The sequence below is a fragment of the Bison bison genome, unplaced genomic scaffold, assembly GCF_000754665.1.
Source record: "Bison bison bison isolate TAMUID 2011002044 unplaced genomic scaffold, Bison_UMD1.0 scf7180017864143, whole genome shotgun sequence".
Lineage (NCBI taxonomy): Eukaryota > Metazoa > Chordata > Mammalia > Artiodactyla > Bovidae > Bison > Bison bison.
The window spans coordinates 5,657,650-5,676,441 of NW_011494715.1; the positions used below are offsets into that span (position 1 = coordinate 5,657,650).

At 42.7% G+C, this 18,792-nt stretch overlaps 1 protein-coding gene across 1 annotated transcript in view; it reads left to right on the forward strand.

Annotated features, from left to right (window-relative positions):
* Positions 1-18,792, forward strand: part of KIF13B (kinesin family member 13B) — a 194,849-nt gene that overhangs the window by 161,567 nt on the left and 14,490 nt on the right. Inside the window, exon 36 of the mRNA XM_010840317.1 lies at positions 2,977-3,110. Coding sequence (XP_010838619.1) covers positions 2,977-3,110 — 134 coding nt within the window. The remainder of the gene's footprint in view (positions 1-2,976; positions 3,111-18,792) is intronic.

Sequence of the window (18,792 nt, forward strand, 5' to 3'; positions counted from 1 at the left end):
CTTTTACAGGTGTTATGCACTCACCTTACAATGTTATACATTTTTTTGTTTTCTTTAAAACAGCTATTTGTCTTTTAAGGAAATTAAGAGACTATAGATAATCTTTTATATTTTCCTTCCTATTTATTATTTCTGTCACTATCTACTCCTTCCTGAAGAATCGTATATTCATCTGATGCTGTTTCTCTTTAGCCTGATGGATATCTTGTATTATTTCTTATTGTACAGTTTTCCTTGTGAAGGAAGATCTCTCCTTTTGAGAATGTCTGTATTTCATTTTTTTTTTTGACAGATATTTTCACTGGATAGAGAATTCTTAGTTGGTAGCTTGTCCTCTTTTAGCACTTCTGAGACACTGCGTCATCTTCAGACTCCTTTTCTGGTGACAACTCAGCCGTCATTTATGTCACTCCCCACATGAAATGTGTCTTTGTTTACATAGTTTGCTTTCCAATTTTTCTCTTTATTTTTTGTCTCAGCAGTTGGGTGATGATGTTCTTAGGTGTAGTATTTTTAGTGTTTATCTTACTTGGATTTCACCAATGTCCTTGGGTCTCTACATTGGGGTTTCCCCAACAGTTTGGGGAAATATTCAACTGTTAGTTCGTTACATTTTTTTCCTCTGTTCTTTTCTCTCTTTCTACTCCATTTGAAAATCTAATTGCACACGTTATATTGCCCTATGAGTCTCAGAAACTCTATTCTATTTTTCATCTTTTTATCTTATTCTTGTTTCTTCTGATTGGATCATTTCTACTGCCATTTATAGTCTTCTATTAAGCACAAGCAAGAACTTTAAAATTTCAGTTATATTTTTAGTTTTTAGAATTTCCATTTGCTTCTTTTTTAAATAGTTTTAACTTCTCTGTTGATATTTCTTTCCTTTTTATATATTAAGGCTGTATTATTCTTTCAATCCTTGTACCTATGTATAAAAGGCGCTTTTAAAATCCTCATCCGCTCAGTCTAGCATCAGGACCAATTTCACAGTCTGTTTCTGGCTGTATTTTTCTTGACTATGAGTCATACCTAATGAGTTTTGACAAATTTGTTTACTAATGTAACTTACACCACAGCCCAGCTGTAGACGATTGTGTGACTCCGGTTACTCGCCACAGTCGGTCAGTGTTCGGATCTCAGTGTTTCCCCTATTCTTCGGTTTCATTAAATGGAATCGTATTGTGTGTACTCTTTTGTGCTGGGCTTGTTTTGCTCAGCGTATCTGTTGAAGTCATTCGTACCTTTGCACGTATCAGCAGTGTATTCTTTTTTACGAGAGAGACTTCACTGTCACAGTGGAATTTATCACAGTTTTAACCAGCCCTCCTGTTTATCCACATTTGGTTTGTTCCCACTTTTTCACTATTGTGACTGAAGCTTGTTTGTGTATCAGTGTTTTAGTAACATTTCTGTCCAGTAAATACCCAGGGTGAAATTATTTGGTCGTAGACTACTACTTTGTTTTAAAATTCCATAAATTAAAAAAAATGCTAATGAATGTTTATTTGGTTTATATATTTACTGCTTGGTTCTGCTCATGGTTGCTTCTTGCTCCTCCTCACTGCATTCTTCTGAGTTGAGTTTCTTTTTTAGTCATCATATATCCATCATCAGTGGTTTTAGCAATGATCTTTTTTTTTTTAGTGACAAACTCTTTCTTGTGTATGTTTAAAGCTTTTATTTTGCTCTCACTCTGAAGAATCCTTCTACTGTGGAAAATATCAGGTATATAAAGTAGAAAGAGTGACATGAGGTGCCCTCAAGTGCCCTGTGCTGACTTCAGGATGATCAGACTATCACCGGGCTTACTTATCTGTGCTCCCACTACATCTCCACAGCTGCTCAGGATGACTTTGAAGCAAATCGCAGACACTGTCTCATCTGTAAATGTTTGTACATTTATTTCTAAAGGAATACCCACAGCGACATTTCAAGAAGAAAAATTAAAAATAATCACAAAATATTATTAAACATCTAGCCAGTGTTTAGAGTTCTCCATGTGGATCCAAGAGTATTTCTTAGTTATTTTGAATGAAAATTCAAGTAAAGTTCACACACTATGGTTAGTTGATACGTCTTGGGGCTTCCCTGGTGGCTCAGATGGTAAAGAATCTGCCTGCAGTGCAGGAGACCTAGTTTCGATCCCCAGGTTAAGAAGATCCCCTGGAGAAGGGAATGGCTACTGACTCCAGTATTCTTGCCTGGAAAAGTCCATGGACAGAGAAGCCTGATGGGCTACAGCGCATGGTGTTGCAAAGGGTTGGACATGACTGAGCGACTAACATACACACACACATCCGTTTAGTCAGTATGTGCCTCTTCATCTTTTTTCCCTGTTGTGTTTGTATTTGGTGAAGAGACCAGGTTCTGTGCCGTAGACTCTGTACATTTTTATTTTTGCCATCCTCACCAAGTTATTTAAGCATGATTGTCTGCCCAGTGTATTTCCTGTAAACTGGTGGTTAGATCTGCAGCCGTGGTCAGATTCAGGCTAGTTTGAGGCAGGGGCGGAAGGTAGGATAAATGAATGAGCAGTTTTATGTACTTCCCTTAGGTGACATATCATGTCTGATTGTCTCTTCTTTTGTGATCAGCCTTTGGTTAATCATTGACTAGATACGTATTTGATTAGGGATCATCCTCACTCTGGGCTTCTCTGGTGGCTCAGTGGTGTAAAGAATCCACCTGCCAGTATAGGATATGTGGGTTCAGTCCCTGGGCCGGGGAGCTCCCCTGGAGGAGGAAATGGCAGCCCACTCCAGTATTCTAGTCCATGGAGTCGCAGAGTCGGACAAGACCGAGTGAGCACACAATACACGTAATACTGTTATGTTTTTAGTATTAATTTCCCAGTATACCTTTAAAAATTTTTATTGTTTGTTTTGCTTACAAACAATGCTTGGCCAGTTTACAGTAAGGAGAGCATCTCTGTAATCGCTTTTGCCTTATCCCTTTTCCTTTCGATATTTTCGGCAGGACTCAGTAGCCTCGCAGCCTCCTACTTGAACCCGGTGAAGTCTTTGGTGCCGCAGATGCCGAAGCTGCTAAAGTCTCTCTTCCCCGTCCGTGATGAGAAAAGGGGCAAACAGCTGTCTCCCCTCGTGCATCAGGTAAAAGCATTGGGAGGGCGCACGTGCTCCCGACGGGTCGCTGGCCCAGCCCTGCTCCCTGTGCGCTGAAGCTGGAGGGGAGAGGGGAGTGGGGGTGTCAGAGCTGGGCTTTCAGACCTGGTGAAAGCTCTGATAATTTCTCTTCCACTCTCGTCGAAGAGAACAGAGCTGTTTAAACGTATTGACACTCTCAATCCTTTTTGCTTTTAAAAAATGCCAAGTACGCTCCTAATGTGATTTATGGTAATATCACTTAGAGCAACAATAGTGAAATTTATGAAGTGCACTTAGTGTTGTTTGTATATTGCCAAACAGAAAATGTAATTCTATTTTTAATTCTTGATTTCATTTCTAATTTCAAACAATTTAACATCATCCCCGTCCTTGCCGCTCAACGTTTTTCCTCTACTGTGGTTTACCTGTTCTCTCAGTTAAATATGAAAAGGGATCACTTGTCTTAGGCCTGTTTTTCTTGAAACTCTCTACCCAGCCTTAGAAGAAGTTTCAGAGAAGATGTGAAAGGGTTTTCCAGATCATCAGGAAACTGCTTGTATGTGATGGTGCATGGGAAGCCTGTTGGAAATGCAGTCTCTAGCCTCCTCTAGGTGTGAATTCAGCAGAAAATGATAAATGAGGATTTATTTATACTCATTCAAAAACACATATAATGCAGGTTCAGTTGTTGAAATAGGTCTTTTGACATCAGCTTCTCCACATTCACTGAAACATTCAAGCTGCAGAAGTGCAGGCGAGTCCTTGCCTGAGACCTTAACTCTTTAAAAGAATTTTCTAAGTTCATGAGTGTATATTCAAGGTAATAGTTTTGTAAGGCTGCTGTGCAGGTATTTTTTTCAAGCTAGCAGTATATGAGCATATTATACCAGCGTAGATTCATATTGGATGAAAAAAATTAAACTTTGAGATTTTGGAAATGTTTAAATTTAACTGGGCACATAAAGGGTGCCTGACTGTTATCAGGATGAATCTGAGATGGTGAGAGCTAAAAGAAACAGCCAACCTGCTACTTGGGGTAGGCAACAAGGATTTTTCCAGGGTTTGTTCCTGCTCACCTTATTTTGTTCTAAACTGCTGCGTTGTTGTTTCACAAAGTATGATTCATGGACTGTTTGTGCCAGAATTTCCATAGTAGCTTTTTAAAAAGGTAACTTAAAAATATGGCCTGATCTTAGAACCCATTCCTCACCTTGGGCCACCTGATAATCTGCATTTATAAGTACGCAATGGAGAAGGAAATGGCGACCCACTCCAGTATTCTTGCCTGGAAAATCCCATGGAGAGAGTAGACACGGGCTACTGTCCGTGGGGTAACACAGAGATGGACACAACTTAGCAACTAAACAACAACATAAGTCAGTTCAGTTCAGTCGCTCAGTCGTGTCCGACTCTTTGCAACCCCATGAACCTCAACATGCCAGTCCAGCTCCCGGAGTCCACACAACCCATGTCCATTGAGTTGGTGATGCCATCCAGCCATCTCATCCTCTGTCCACAAGGTGATTTTCAGGGCTTCCCAGGTGGCATTAGTGGTAAAGAATCCATCTGCTAATGCTGAAGATGTGGGTTCGATCCCTGTGTTGGGAAGATGCCCTGGTGTAGGAAATGGCAACCCTCTCCAATACTCTTGTCTGGCAAATCCCATGGACAGAGGAGCCTGGCGGGCTACAGTCCAGTCCATAGGGTCGCAAAGAGTCACACGCGACTGAGCACACACACATGAGGTAAGGTGATCTTCATTCACATTTAAGTTTGATAGCCACTGTTTTTCAATTGCTGTTTGGTGAAGACAAAGTTACGTAAGCTAAAGGAAATTGGAGTCGCGTTAGAAGTCAGTGACTCAGATGACCAGAGTTACAAGTATTCTTTTAAAGTTGCTTCAAGGTTTTGATGTAAGTCAGAGCACCTGTTACCATAAGAAGTAACCTTTCTTCTCTTGCCAGTGAGCGACTGGTTCTTCCGGATATGAGAGGAAGAGCAGTGGTTTAGAAAGCAGTCTAGTGGTTGGTGGAAACTGCAGTGCGCAGTGTTCAGGTTAAGAGAGGTAACTTTGAAATACTTTGAAGATACCTTAAGTAATATTCATTCAATTTATTTTATTTGAGCATATATGTGCAAAGGCCTTCCCAGGTGGTGTTAGTGGTAAAGAACACCCCTGCCAGTGCAGGAGATGTAAGAGACCCGGGTTCGAGCCCTGGGTCAGGAAGATCCCCTGGAGGAGGGTTTGGCAACCCAGTCCATTACTCTTGCCGGGAGAATCCCATGGACAGAGGAGCCTGGTGGGGTACAGTCCACAGGGTCGCAGAGAGTCGGACACGACCGAAGCAACTTAGCACGCACACGCAAAGGTGTTGGAGAAAGTGGCCCCCAGTGCTTCATGTTTCATAAATAAATGAAAACGTAAACACAAAAGTAGCCTTATTGAAGGTGCCCAGTGGTGGATCTGAACTGTTCCCAGGTGGTTTATGAAACCACAATCCCTTGAAGGACCATTGCTCGAGGTCACCAGAGCTGCATCTCTCTCGCCACACTTCTCAGTCCTCCTCTGACTTGACAGTCATGCAGGAAGCATTTTCATCTCTGGACTTCAGCACTGAGCCCTTCGCCTGGCTTCCCTCGTTGACTGCTCCGTCTTTCTCAGTTTCTGCCTGTTCTGGGACCCTTTGTTCCGTCCAGCTGCTAACATTCAGGGGTTCCAGAGCACCCTCCTGGGTGACCTCATCTACCTCTGTGGCTTATACTGTTTATGCACTGATGATGCTCACATTTCTGTCTCCAGCCCAGGCTTCGCCCCTGAGCTCTGGCCTCGTGGAGCTAACTGCCCGTTCAGCTTTTCCACTTACAAATCAATTAGACTTTCACATTTTACAAGTTCATATCATTGCTGTCGGTTTCAGCTCACAAGTCTGTTTACTTCCAGCATGCAGAATACTTCTGAAATATTAATGTATGCCCATCTCAGCGTATAGCACAGATGTCCACCTTGTTGCTTCACCTCACAAATAGACCATCAGTAAAGTTTTATAGGTACCACTTTCAGTGTGATGACTCCATTTCTCATCACTCGTCCAAGCCATCGTCTCTGGCCGTGATTATGCAGCAGGCTACCAGCTGATCAACTGATGCTTTTTGCCTCACTGAGTCTGTTACTCACAGAGAAGCCAGAAGCCAGAGTGAGCTCCCAAGGCCTTATATTAGTTCATGGCTTGGAACCTTCCATTGCTTCTCACTGAATAAAATCTAAATTCCTTACTGTGGTTTACAGAGTCCTGTGTGATCCAGCCCCTGACCTTTCATCTTTATTCCCTTTTTTTCTTATTTGTGCACCACGCTAGGCCATACTGATTGGCCTTTTTGTTGTTTGTTGATCTCATGGACACATGAAGCTCCTTTTGGTCTCAAGAGTTTTCTTCCTTGCATTTCCTTCTACTTGGAATGCTCTTCCCCAAAGTCTTTGTGTGGTTAGTAAGCCTCTAGGAGACTGGTCTGCTACTGTCAGGGTCAAGAAAGGCCACGGAAACAAATACGCTTGAATTTAGAATGTGTTGGACCAACCAAACTAAAAGAGCAGCCTCTACCGTACAATACAGTGTATTCCCTTATTTAACTTTTTATTGGGACTTACATTTATATGTTTACTAGTTATCTCCTCTACAATGTAATCCTTGAAGGCAGGGGCAGATTTGATGGAAAGTGTATGTTGGTTGACCATTGATGTATGTTCAGATGTTAGTATTAGATAGTTGGAATATACCCAGTGTAAAGGACTGTGGTTAATGTTCAGAGGTGAGGGAATTGCACCCAAGTGGGGATTTGAGATATCAAGGCTTATTCAGGAAGTGTCTTTCTTAGACTGATGCAAGTTCCACTGAAGAACTGTTCTTAAAGTTGTTCAACTATTCTTAGTTGATCAGAGATGCTTCTGTTCTTCTCATTTTTGCTATCTTTACTAAAGCTTTTAGAGAAGTAAATTATAATTTTCACTATCAGTATGGAGACAGTGTCGATCTAGAGAAATACAGAGACAATATCAATATAGAGGTTTCTCTTACTAGGGCCACTTTAAATATGCTTTAAGTCATTACCACCTAAATGATGTTTCATCCTTGGAAATGGGGCACTTTTGCAACAATGGAATCTCAAAATAACACCCAGTACATTACTGTACCGACGAGACTTTTTTTTTTAGTGTTTTCCAGTTTTTCACAGCTATCATCACTATAATGGCATCCTATTCACTTGGAAATCAGACTTGATCCCCCAGAGTTGAAGTTCTTACTTTTTTCTCTCTCTGTGGACCCTCCGAGTCCTTCAGGAAAATAGCTGGCTTATTGCCACCCAGTCTTTGCCTCTGCTTTTTTCTGCTGTTGCCCAGAAATTAAGGATTCTTTACTCTCCTAGGCTTTCTCCAGTCCTAACAGCTAAAGATGTCAGCTCTGTCTCTTACAATAAATGCCTCATCGTTCTTCAGTGGTCTTGCCAGGGTCTTGCTGAAGCGGGGAGCCCAGAAGTGATACTGTAATCCCTTTGCTTGAAAACAGTGTGCCTATTATTGTCCTCTTCTGACTAATGTGCTTCTACCAAAGCGGCACATGAGAGCACTTTTGGTTTTTTTTAAGGAAAGTTTCAGTTCATTGTGCTTCTGGTCAGTTAATGTTCCCCCTTTTCATTTGCTTGTTTATTTGCTTACTCTCTGGCCAGTGCACTTCTCTTTTTATTATCACGTTGACTTCCCTGGTGGCTCAGACGGTAAAGCGTCTGCCTGCAATGTGGGAGACTTGGGTTCGATCCCTGGGTTGGGAAGATCCCCTGGAGAAGGAAATGGCGACCCACTGCAGTACCCTTGCCTGGAAAATCCCATGGACGGAGGAGCCTGGTGGACTACAGTCCATAGGGTTGCAGAGTTGGACACGACCAAGCAACCTCACTTCACATGTTCTTTAGTCGCTAAGTCATGTCTGACTCTTCTGTGACCCCGATAGACTGTAGCCCACCAGGCTGCTCTGTCCATGGGATTTCCCAGGCAAGAATACTGCAGTGGGTTGCCATTTTATTATCCAGGGGATCTTCCCAATCCAGGGATTGAACCCAAGTCTCCTGCTTGGCAGGCAGGTTCCTTACCACTGAGCCACCAGAGAAGCCCCTTCATTGAAGCATAAAAATACTTAAATAAGAATCTTCAGGTTCAGGCCTAAAATTTGTCAGCTTGATTTTGTTTCAGCATTCCTAGGTTAGCAAGATATTCTTTGAATAATTAAAGGTACATTGGTTCTTATTAGCATCTGCAAACTTTTGAAGGGCATACTCTGCATTTGAGTCACAAACAAAATATGGAACATTAAGCGTGAGAGAGTGCTCTGTCATATGTGACTGGAGCTTACTCCCCAAGCCACAGAGTGGCCAGTGGACGTGTTTCAGCTCTGCCTGTTCAGTAACTGCCACCTCCTACCCCCGTTTTCCCCTCTCTCTACCAAGGAGATTATAGGAGGTTTTGTTAGATGCATTATGGAAACAGAGGGACACCATGCCTTCCTCTGTATCACTAATCTAGTGAGACTAAGATAAAATTTATGCTGATGAACATTCGCCACCACCCTGCCTGCTGCCTGGCTTTGCTCTACCCCAGTGTAAGGTGTCTAGTGTATCATAAAGAAATACACATATACTCCAAGTTTGCTCTCTATTTTGGTTCTCATTTTTATTTGCTGCTAGTGACTCGTTAGTGCATTAATTTCAATGGCCTATATAAATAGTCATTAAATAATTAATGCCACACTAAAAAACTTAACACAGATTTTAGAATAACGTGTAAGATAGAACCCAGAAAAATAGAAATCAGTGCATATGCCTAAAAGAAAGCTGGATCAATTCTCCCAATACAGGAAGGGATAAATATTGATATGAACATTGCATACAACTTAGAGACAATAAATAGATAATAACACTGCTTAAGATTTGTAATGTGAGATGGTACAAAAAACTAAACAGAGGGGGAGCTTCCCTGGTGGCTTCAGTGGTAAAGAATCTGCCTGCCAACGAAGGAGACACGGGTTCAATCCCTGGGTTGGGAAGATCCCACATACTGAGGAGCGACTGTGCTCTAGAGCCTGGCTGCTACAACTATCAAAGCCTGAACGCCCTCATGCCCATGCTTCCCAACAAGAGAAGCAATGAGGAGCCCATGCACTGCAAGTGGAGAGCAATCCCGATCACTGCAACTGGAGAAAAGCCTGCATGCAGCAGTGAAGATCCAGCACAGCCAAAAACAATGAAGAAATAAAATTTAAAAACTAAACAGAAATCCCCTAAAATCCATTAAATCTACTACACAGTGGAACCGCAGAGACAGCACAGAGTAACCCAGCAGGCCATAGAGTAAGGTAAGCACACTCATTTCTTTTCGTTTTCAAAGCCATTTCTCTCTGTTTCCCACCTAACTGTGATGAAAGATCTTAAAGCTTCTTGCTTTTTCTGTTTCTGTCCCAAGTTAGTTTGGAGACTTAACCTCCTTCTCTGGAAGAGTCACAGTAGCAGAGACACAGCAACCTAAACACACGCCTTGATTCTCTCTGGCCTCATTCGAGGACACTTAGATCATTGCACGTAGCTCTGGGTGCCTTACTACTGGATGTCCGTTGACCAACTGGAATTATTTCAGAGAATAACATCAGAAATGATTTATGAGGAAGGATTAAAGGAGTTATTTATAGCTTGACCGAACAATGACTGAGAGAGCTGACTGTATAAGCATTCAAGGGATGGCAACACAGAAGGCGGGGAAGAATCATATAAGGATGGTTCCAGGAAAACAGCAGAATGAAGGGCGCAGAACAATGAAATGATATTAACGAAGAGAAGGCAACAACCGTGCACCAGCACAGTGATTTATAGACAGCAGGGTCCTCTCCCAGCACCGCCATGGATTTCAGTCACTTCTGTTTTTTAAAAAATAAGATTTTGAAAATGTAAAAATATTCCCAGTAAGAACCGAGGAATGAAATAGGTCCTGTTTCTACCAGTCATATTTCCTCTTTTCTTTGTTAGATTAGGTGGAAGAGAAGCAGAAGTGATGAAGGAATGATTATTAACAAAAAAGTACTTTTAATCAGAGTGTCCTTGACATTTTCAAACAAGAATGTTCAGTTCCGTCCCTCATGCAAAGATACAAACACACAATTGCTAATGAAAAGATTAGTGTTTATTAACTTGTTCTTTGGAATCAGCAGGTTCTCAGATCAAGATTCTATTATTTGGGGGGGAATATTTCAGTATTTGAGAAGATGCATGGATCTTTTCTTGTAAGATCAAAGTTAACAATTCATCCTGAGGAATAAATAAATTTATAAAGAAAGAAAATAACAATTTTAAGGAAGTCTTTAAAGACAGAGTTTCTCATATTTTCAAAATCATGGCTTGAACATATTTATAAAACTTATGTTTCTCATTTTTATGGAGATTTTTTTTTTTTTGTAATCAATTTCTGTCTGAGTTCCAGAAATGCAAAAGATACAAGCACCGAAAGAGGTGGCAGCTGACAAAATTGCTGTCTTTGACCTTCTGATGCAAGTTTAGTAACGAATCTGGAAAATAATGAACTGCAATTAATGAAATCTGCACTCATATTCAAGTGTGTTTCTCAGACAGCACATAAAATAATTGAAAGAACTTCCTGCTCTCTAATTAGTTAGATTGAATTAATTTGGCATAATAGCTTTTTTCATGTGTCTAGAAGTTGGTGTTCAGATGAAGCTATTTATGTACTTCCAACTTCTGAATTCCAAATGGCATCTTTGGTTCATTTGGGGGATTAAGGAGTTAATGAAAGAAAAAAGTGCAAGTATTAGTGTGTTGGTCGTGTCAACTCTTTGCTGCTCCATGGACTGTAGCCCTCCAGCCTCCTCTGTCCATGGAATTCTCTAGGCAAGAATACTGGAGTGGGCTGCCATTTCCTTTTTCAGGGGATCTTCCTGACCCAGGGAGTGAACCCAGGTCTCCTGCATTGCAGACAGATTCTTTACCATCTGAGTTAATGCTCACATTTAATTTCCACCATCAGAAACACAGCCACATTTCTGGCCTATCCTTGCTCTACTGTTAGCTCCTCTCCAGTGTCCTGGGCTTTGCTTAGGCCTACCCTGCTGACCACAAGGGTTTCTGTCTCCAGTTTCAACACCACTTCCAGTGTGGTAGGTGGACAGAACCTTGAGTAGAGAAAGCAGTGCCCTATACATCTCTGACCGAGCTGGAAAGGTGCTTAGGTAGTTCTTTCAGCTTTCATGTGAGTGAGTGTTCTGTGTGTAAAATGGGGAGAAACAAACACAGCTACTGGTTCTTCCCTTGTGCGCTAAGATGCTGTTTTAGACTCTTCATTACTCAGGCTCCTCTGATGAAACAGGCTGTATAAATGCTTGCTGTGGTGTCTTAAGGGTTTATCGTCTTTTTTTTTTTTTTTCTTAAGTTCTATTTCAGTTGGTTGAGGTGTAGGAATTTGTCTCAAAGGAATTGGCTATTAAAAAAAAAAATTATTTATTTGACTGCTCCAGGCTTAAGTTGTGGCATGTGGGATCTAGTTCCCTGACCAGGTATTGAACCCAGGCACCCTGCATTGGGAGCCTGGAGTCTTAACCACTGGACAACCAGGTAAGTACCAAGGGTTCATCATCGTAACCAACTAAAAATAAGAAAAAGGATCTAGACCTTGTTTTCTAGCCTTGAGTTTTCCTTTAGTATTCAGGTTTTTAAAAGTTCTTTTCCCTTGTAGTTTATATTTGGATATGTTATTCTATATTGCTTGTTCTTGTGTTAATAAAGGGAAGTTTGTACAGACCTTTTGGAATACAGACTTTTAAAAAAATTCAAGGAAAATGATTTCTGTTCAGTTGCTTTGTGGATGAATTCTTAGGCAATTCTTAACTGCTTTACGAAATGAGACTCTTATGTCTGTTTTGTTTTCCAAGATCATAACATTTTACCATCTGTCTTTGCCCCAGAAATGTATGGATATTGACATACTTAGACACTAAGTTGCCTTCAGAGTCAGGGTTAGTAGCTAATCTGTAGAATAATGAAAAGAAGATAGTTTCTGAGGCAGGATAGGAGTTGATTTGAAGAGGCCGCATCTTCCACTTATTTTTCAGAAATGGGCTTTGTATACTTCTGTATGAGTCTGTAGACCCAGGGTTGGCAGGCTTTTTTGGTCAAGAGCCAGATAGTTTTATTTTAGGCTCATTTTAGGCTTTGCTGGCAGAACTGGCTGCAGACAATGCTAAACAATGGGTCTGGGTTTGTTCCAATAAAACTTTATTTATAACCCTGAAATTTGAATTTCATTTAATTTTTACATGTCACAAAGTATTCTTTTATTGATATTTTAATAATTTCACAGTGTAATAACCATTCTTAGCTTGTAGGACATACCGAGCTGGGGACAGTCTAGATTTAGACTCAGTTTTTAAGTGTTTAGATTAACAGCCATTCTGTTGACTCAGCTGGTAAAGAATCCTCCTGCAATGAGGGAGACCTGGGTTCAGTCCCTGGATTGGGAAGATCCCCTGGAGAAGGGAAAGGCTACCAACTCCAGTATTCTGGCTTAGAGAATTCCATGACAGTCCATGGGTCGCAAAGAGTTGGACACGACTGAGCGACTTCACTTCACTACCTTTCATAAAATATCCTTCCTTCTTCATGGATACTTGAGAAACTGAGTGGATAGAGTGACTTATTACACCCTATTTTTAAAAGAGAGACATCTTTTTCCACATAAATACTTAAGTTTTACCGATTATCATGTAGAAATTTAAAAAGTAAACTAGCTAAACCCTAATATGTAAGAAACTGTTTCTTTCCTGACAACTTCAGAAATATTAGTGTTTAAAATTTCTCATATGTAGGATCTCAAGTATGTTGAGCTAACACATATTTTGTTGTTCAGTCGCTAAGTCCTGTCCAACTCTTTGTGGCTGCATGGACTGCAGCACGCCAGGCTTCCCTGCTCTTTAGTATCTCCCGGAGTTTGCTCCGACTCATGTCCATTGGGTCAGTGATGCCATCCAACCATGAAGTCTGTTAGGACAGGCTCGTTCACTTTTATCAACTGATAAATAATTTACTTGTTGACAGAAGTGTGCGTTTTAGTTTTGGGTTTTTTTTTTTTTAAGATTGATTTATTTTTGCTGGGTCTTTGTTGCTGTGGGCTTTCCCTAGTGGCGGTGAGCCAGGGCCACTCTCTAGCTGCGGTGTGAAGGCCTCTCACTGTGGTGGCTTCTCTTGCTTGGAGCGCAGGCTCGAGGGCATGCGGGCTTCAGTAGTTGGAGCACGTGGGCTCAGCAGCTGTGGCCCGTGGGCTTAGTTCCCTGCAGCATGTGGGTTTCCCTGGACCAGGGATCACAGCCGTGTCCCCTGCATTGTCAGGTGGGTTCTTAACCACTGGACCATCAGGGCAGCCCTTTTAGTTTTATGTAATTAAAATTAAATAGGAATATCAGGTATTAGACCCTGAGTGCCTGTTTCTGAAGAGGAGGACTGTGTGTGTGTTTGATTTTGCACATATTGTATCCTCAACTCCTGACACAACCTTTAGAATACAGAAGGCTGCCTGGAGCCTGGCAGGCTACAGTCCATGGGGGTCACAGAGTCCAGCGCGACTGAGCGACTTAGCACAGGCACCTAGTACGCGTTTTACTTAATCTAGAGAAATACCTTGGAAGGCAGTGCATGGAACCCCAGTAATTAGGGTTACATGGTGCTTTAGACATGTGCAGTGTCTACCGTGCCAGGGATTCTATATGCATCAGCTCAACAGCAGTGCTGTCTGATGGAAGTATAATACGAGCCATGTGTGTCATTAAAAATGCCTAGTAGTCACACTTGAAAAAGTAAGAAGAAACTGGTTGAATTAAATAATTTACATAACCCAGTATATTCATAATATCATTTCAACCTGTCATCAGTATAAAAAACAATCTGAGATATCCTCTTTTTTTTTTTTCTGTAGAGTCCTCAAAATCAGGTGTGTAGTTTACATTTCTAGCACATCTCGATTCAGATACTAAATTTTCCTTGGAAATACTTGATCGGCATTCAGAGTTCATAGAATTGAAAAAATAAATCCACATGCCCAAGACGTTACAAAAACATACTAAAAGGCACTTTAATTTTTAAATTTATATGTTATTAATTAAAATGAAGTAAAATAAAAAATCCACTTCCTCAGTCACACCAGCCGCATTTCAAGTGCTCAGAAGCCACCTGGCTGGTGGCTGCCATGCTGGACGCACAGAGTTGAAGGGTAATGTTAGGCGCTGACTTAGAGATGAAGATGAGTCTCAGGTAGGTAACACCTTGTCTAAGCTGACACTGCGTAGTGAGGAGCAGAACTGAGACATAGTCAAGAAACAAAATTTAACGCACGATTGTGATCTGAAGAGATTTCACTGGATTTGATTAAAAACAGCAAGTGATAATATTTATAGAATCAAATCTATAGAGTATTTGAAGGAGGAACTAGTCATGCTGTGGAGAAACACTGGGTAGAATCTCTCTTCGGGTTTTTTGGCCCATTTCTTTCTAAAAACAATTATTTCTGGGCATTGACAACTTAAAGCAGAAAAGTGACGTGGTCAAATTTGTGTCTCAGGAGGCTCCTCTCGCTGCAGTTTGGAAGGTGGATTTGGAAGAGGATAGAACTGGAGGAATCTACTCAAGTGAATGTATAAACCTCATGAGGGATTGTAATATTGGTCAGAGAAGGGAAGTCACCATCCCATGCTGACACGTGGACACTTGCCGCTGGCCGGAAGGAGCATGTGGCAAGTAGGGTAACAGTGTCTCTGGCAAGGACCAGCTGGTGGCCACCCACCATCCTCCCTGGCTGACATTGCTCAGAGAATTCCTATGGACTGGATTGCCACTTCCAGAGGTGCAACCCAGAGGCGATCAGGTTTACCCAAAGAACTGAGGGAGTGATTAGAACGAGAGTTACTCACTTAAACTGAGAACTCTGACTGCCAGGTGGAGACAAGGGCTGGTGTCGTCCGTGGCCAGCACAGTCTCAGCCGGATCCTCCTGGAAAGCCAGAGTGCAGATCATGAGGTTGATCGCAGACCCCTGGCAGAGGGGGTGGGGGTGCTGGCGGTGTGAGCCGGGGTGGTCCTGAGGGGTGCCTCCCCTCCGCCCCCACAGTGACTGGAGCCGCCAGTCCCTGCACAGTTGCTGGGGGCACTGCCAGCTCTCCCTGTCCCTGCCGGCTCAGCACCCTGCCTCTCTGATTAACATAACCTTTCAAAATCTGTTTATATTGATTAAGCTATTGCTGATTCTTGATCTTTAGGTAATTGTACATGTCTGATTTTGTCTAATGTTTGTTACTTTTACCAGAATGTATTCAAAGATGAGGAGGTATTCAGCTTGGTAGTGTTCTTTATGTTTTTCTCACTTTATCAGCATGAAAATCAAAGGTTGGCTATTGAGTATTTATGGCCAGAATAAATCTTACATCTCTTGTTGTATTTTCCTAGGCTTGGATTAAAGTGATTAGTTAGAGTTGAAAAAAAAAAGATTTAGAGGATCATATTTACTTAGGAACCATTAGAACATGACTTGTAAAGAATTTATCAAATTCATGGTAAGGGGTGATTATTAGCAAAGGTTCATTTTTAGACAAAAAGGTATCAGAAAATACAGTGTTTTTGAACAAAGTGTTAATTAAGTTGCTTCAACAGACATCTTTTCTCCCCTCTACCTACTCCTGTGCTCAAAATTTGGAATTTGATAGGATTTTTCCAAATCCTAAGTGTACAATTCAGCCTTTATATCAGTTAAGTCATTCATTCACTTATTTACTTGTTCAATCAACAGACATTAAGTTCTTGTTTTATGGATAAGATGAATGAGACATAATCCTTACCCTGCAGAGAGCTTGCAGTTGAGAATGACCCCCGTCAAGACGGATTGACAGATAATTAGGTTATATATATAAATAGGTTATAGGTGGTATGTCGAGGTTATAGGTGAAAGTGTGGGGAGGGGGGTGCATTTTACCTGCAGTTTCAGGAAAAATAGATCTTGCTCCAGCTAAGACTTAACGATGGCTAGGTCTTCACCAGGTGGGCGATGATTCCCTCAGGGAGGGGACAGCGTGGGGAAGTCTCTGGATAAGAAGCATGCTCAGCCTCATGAGAGGTGATGTGCTTGGATATCATGTCAAGGAGTTAAGACTTCATTCCAGGCAAATTAGCTCTTATGTCTAGTTAAGACATCTGAGCTCTGGTGTGCCATCATTGAGGTGGCATATGAAAGCCAGAGCTTAAAAATGACGAGATAGGGTGTGAGAAGTGACTGTCACCTTTTCCCCACAACACTTCCACGCTACCCTGTGCCTCTCTCGTGCTGGTCCACTAGACCTGACCCGCACTCAGGACAGTGCCCTGGTGTAGCCGTCCAGCCTTTAACTGTTAGGTGAATGCCTCTGAGCCTCACTTTCTGAAGTGTGAAATGTAGATAATTATACTTATATTCACGCGCCTCATAGGACTTCTTAATATTTATAGCTGCAAAATACTTTGCAGTCATTTTTATTAATAGTTACCAGATGTGTCGTAAGGATTAATGAACTTATGATCTGAAATGTTTTGAGCTCTCGAAATAGGCAGCCGCTTGCATGGGGGCTATGCAGAGGAGCATTAAAATGCAAACAGTACCATTTGGAAATGTGAGCCCTTCTGTGTGAAGGACAGATGACAACTGAAGAGTTCAGCACACTCTGGAGGTATTTTTGGTGCCCGTAGTAAGGTTGCTGAATTCACCGGAGGCCATCACCCTCAGAAAGCGGGTGCGCCCTCCCGGTTGGGCACGCGCGTGGGAGTGTGGCACCGACATGTGCTCCCTCTGCAGCTGCGTCCCGCTCGCCCTGTCTCCCGATCTTCCCAGGCACCGTCTCTCACTCTCGCCCCTGGTTGTCTCCAGGTGTTCGCTGGCCGCCTTCCTATCTCTGAATTCTCCTGTTTCCTTTTCCTCTTATCATCCAAATTCAGTCTCTTACATTTCTGGTGCTCTGCCAAACCGTTGATGCAACTGCTTAATTGATTTCTCCAAATTTTCTGTCTCCTCCTTCAGGGATGATCTTCTGTAAGCCTAGTTCTTAGCACCACTTCATTCGATTCCTTTGCTAGCTCTTTGTTGCCTGTGAAAATCCACCATAAGCTCACACGGCCTCCTCCGCACGCCCTGACCTCCTTTCCCTCTGCCCAAGTCTGGTCACTCCAGATCCTTCCCTCTCTTGAAGACCTCCTGGAAGGTTGAGAAGCTTTTCCCGGGCAGGGAAGTGAGAGGAGGGAGCCTCCAGACAGGGCAGCCTGCCTTTGTCATGCCACTCTTCATGGGTCGCCAGGCCCCCCAAGGAGCCACTGTGTCTTCAAGGGCTGTGTCCAGGTGGAGTCACCCCCACGGAGGTGTTCTCGATCTGGTCCCTGGATAACCCCTTCCTCCTCCACATCTTCTCTGCTTGGAAACTTTCATTCCGATACCTGTCATCTTCCTTGATGTTTTCATTTTTTGCATACGCATCCTTCCCCCAGACTGGATTGCTGCCTTGTTAAGAGGGACCCCCTGTCCTTCTGGTCTTCGTATTCCCACAGCACTATTGCAGCTCTTTGTGCGCCTGAGACCTGAGTCCTTACTTCTTTTTTTTCTGTTTTAAGTATTTAAAATATTTTAAAGTTATTTACTTATTTTTGGGGGGAGGCTGTGCTGGATCTTCAGTGCTGTATTCCGGCTTCCTCTAGTTCCGGTGAGTGGGAGCTACTCGCTGGTTGAGGCGCACGGGCTTCTCATTAGCACGTCTTCTCTTGTCGCAGAGCACAGGCTCTAGAGCACAGGCTCGGCAGTGTGGTACACCAGCTCAGTTGCTCCGAGGCATGTGGAGTCTTCCTGGACCAGGGATTGAACCCATGTCCCCTGCATTAGCAGGTGGATTCTTAACCACTGGACCACCAGGGAAGTCCCTGAGTCCTTGTTGAGCTGAAGGAGAGCCCCACTAAAGCAGAGCCCCAGTTAAGTTTGTCATGCAGGGCAGTATTGTGGGGAAATTTGAAATCCACAAAAATAGAGTGAATACTGTGGTGGATCCCTATGCATTCGTCACCCAGCTTCCATGAAAACTAGTCTGTGGCCAGTCCTGTGGTCTGTGTCTGTGCCCCCAGCCTCTTGAGCATGTCCTCTGCTGGAGAACAGTCTGCTGTGATGCTCTTTCATCCAGAGCTGCTGTCCGGCAGCCTTTCCTAGGAGGGGGGCACCACGAAGTGCCTAGTGTGTGAAGCGGAGAAGTAGGTGTGGCTGGAGTACCTGAGTTTGCACTCAGGACCCACTTAGACCTGATGTGATCTTATTGTTGACACAGGTTCCAGCCATTTCAGGTGTATCTAGGGGTTGGGCGGGTGTCTCTACAGAGCAGATCTGTTGCCTGATCAAGAAGTATAAGTGTTAGTTGCTCAGTCATGTCTGACTCTGTCTGATCGCATGGACTGTAGCCCGCCAGGCTGCTCTGTCCATGGACTTCTCCAGGCAAGAATACTGGAGTAGGTTGCCATGTCCTTCTCCAGGGGAAATCCTGACCCAGGGATCGAACCCAGGTCTCCTGCATTGCGGGCAGATTCATTACTGTTTGAGCTAC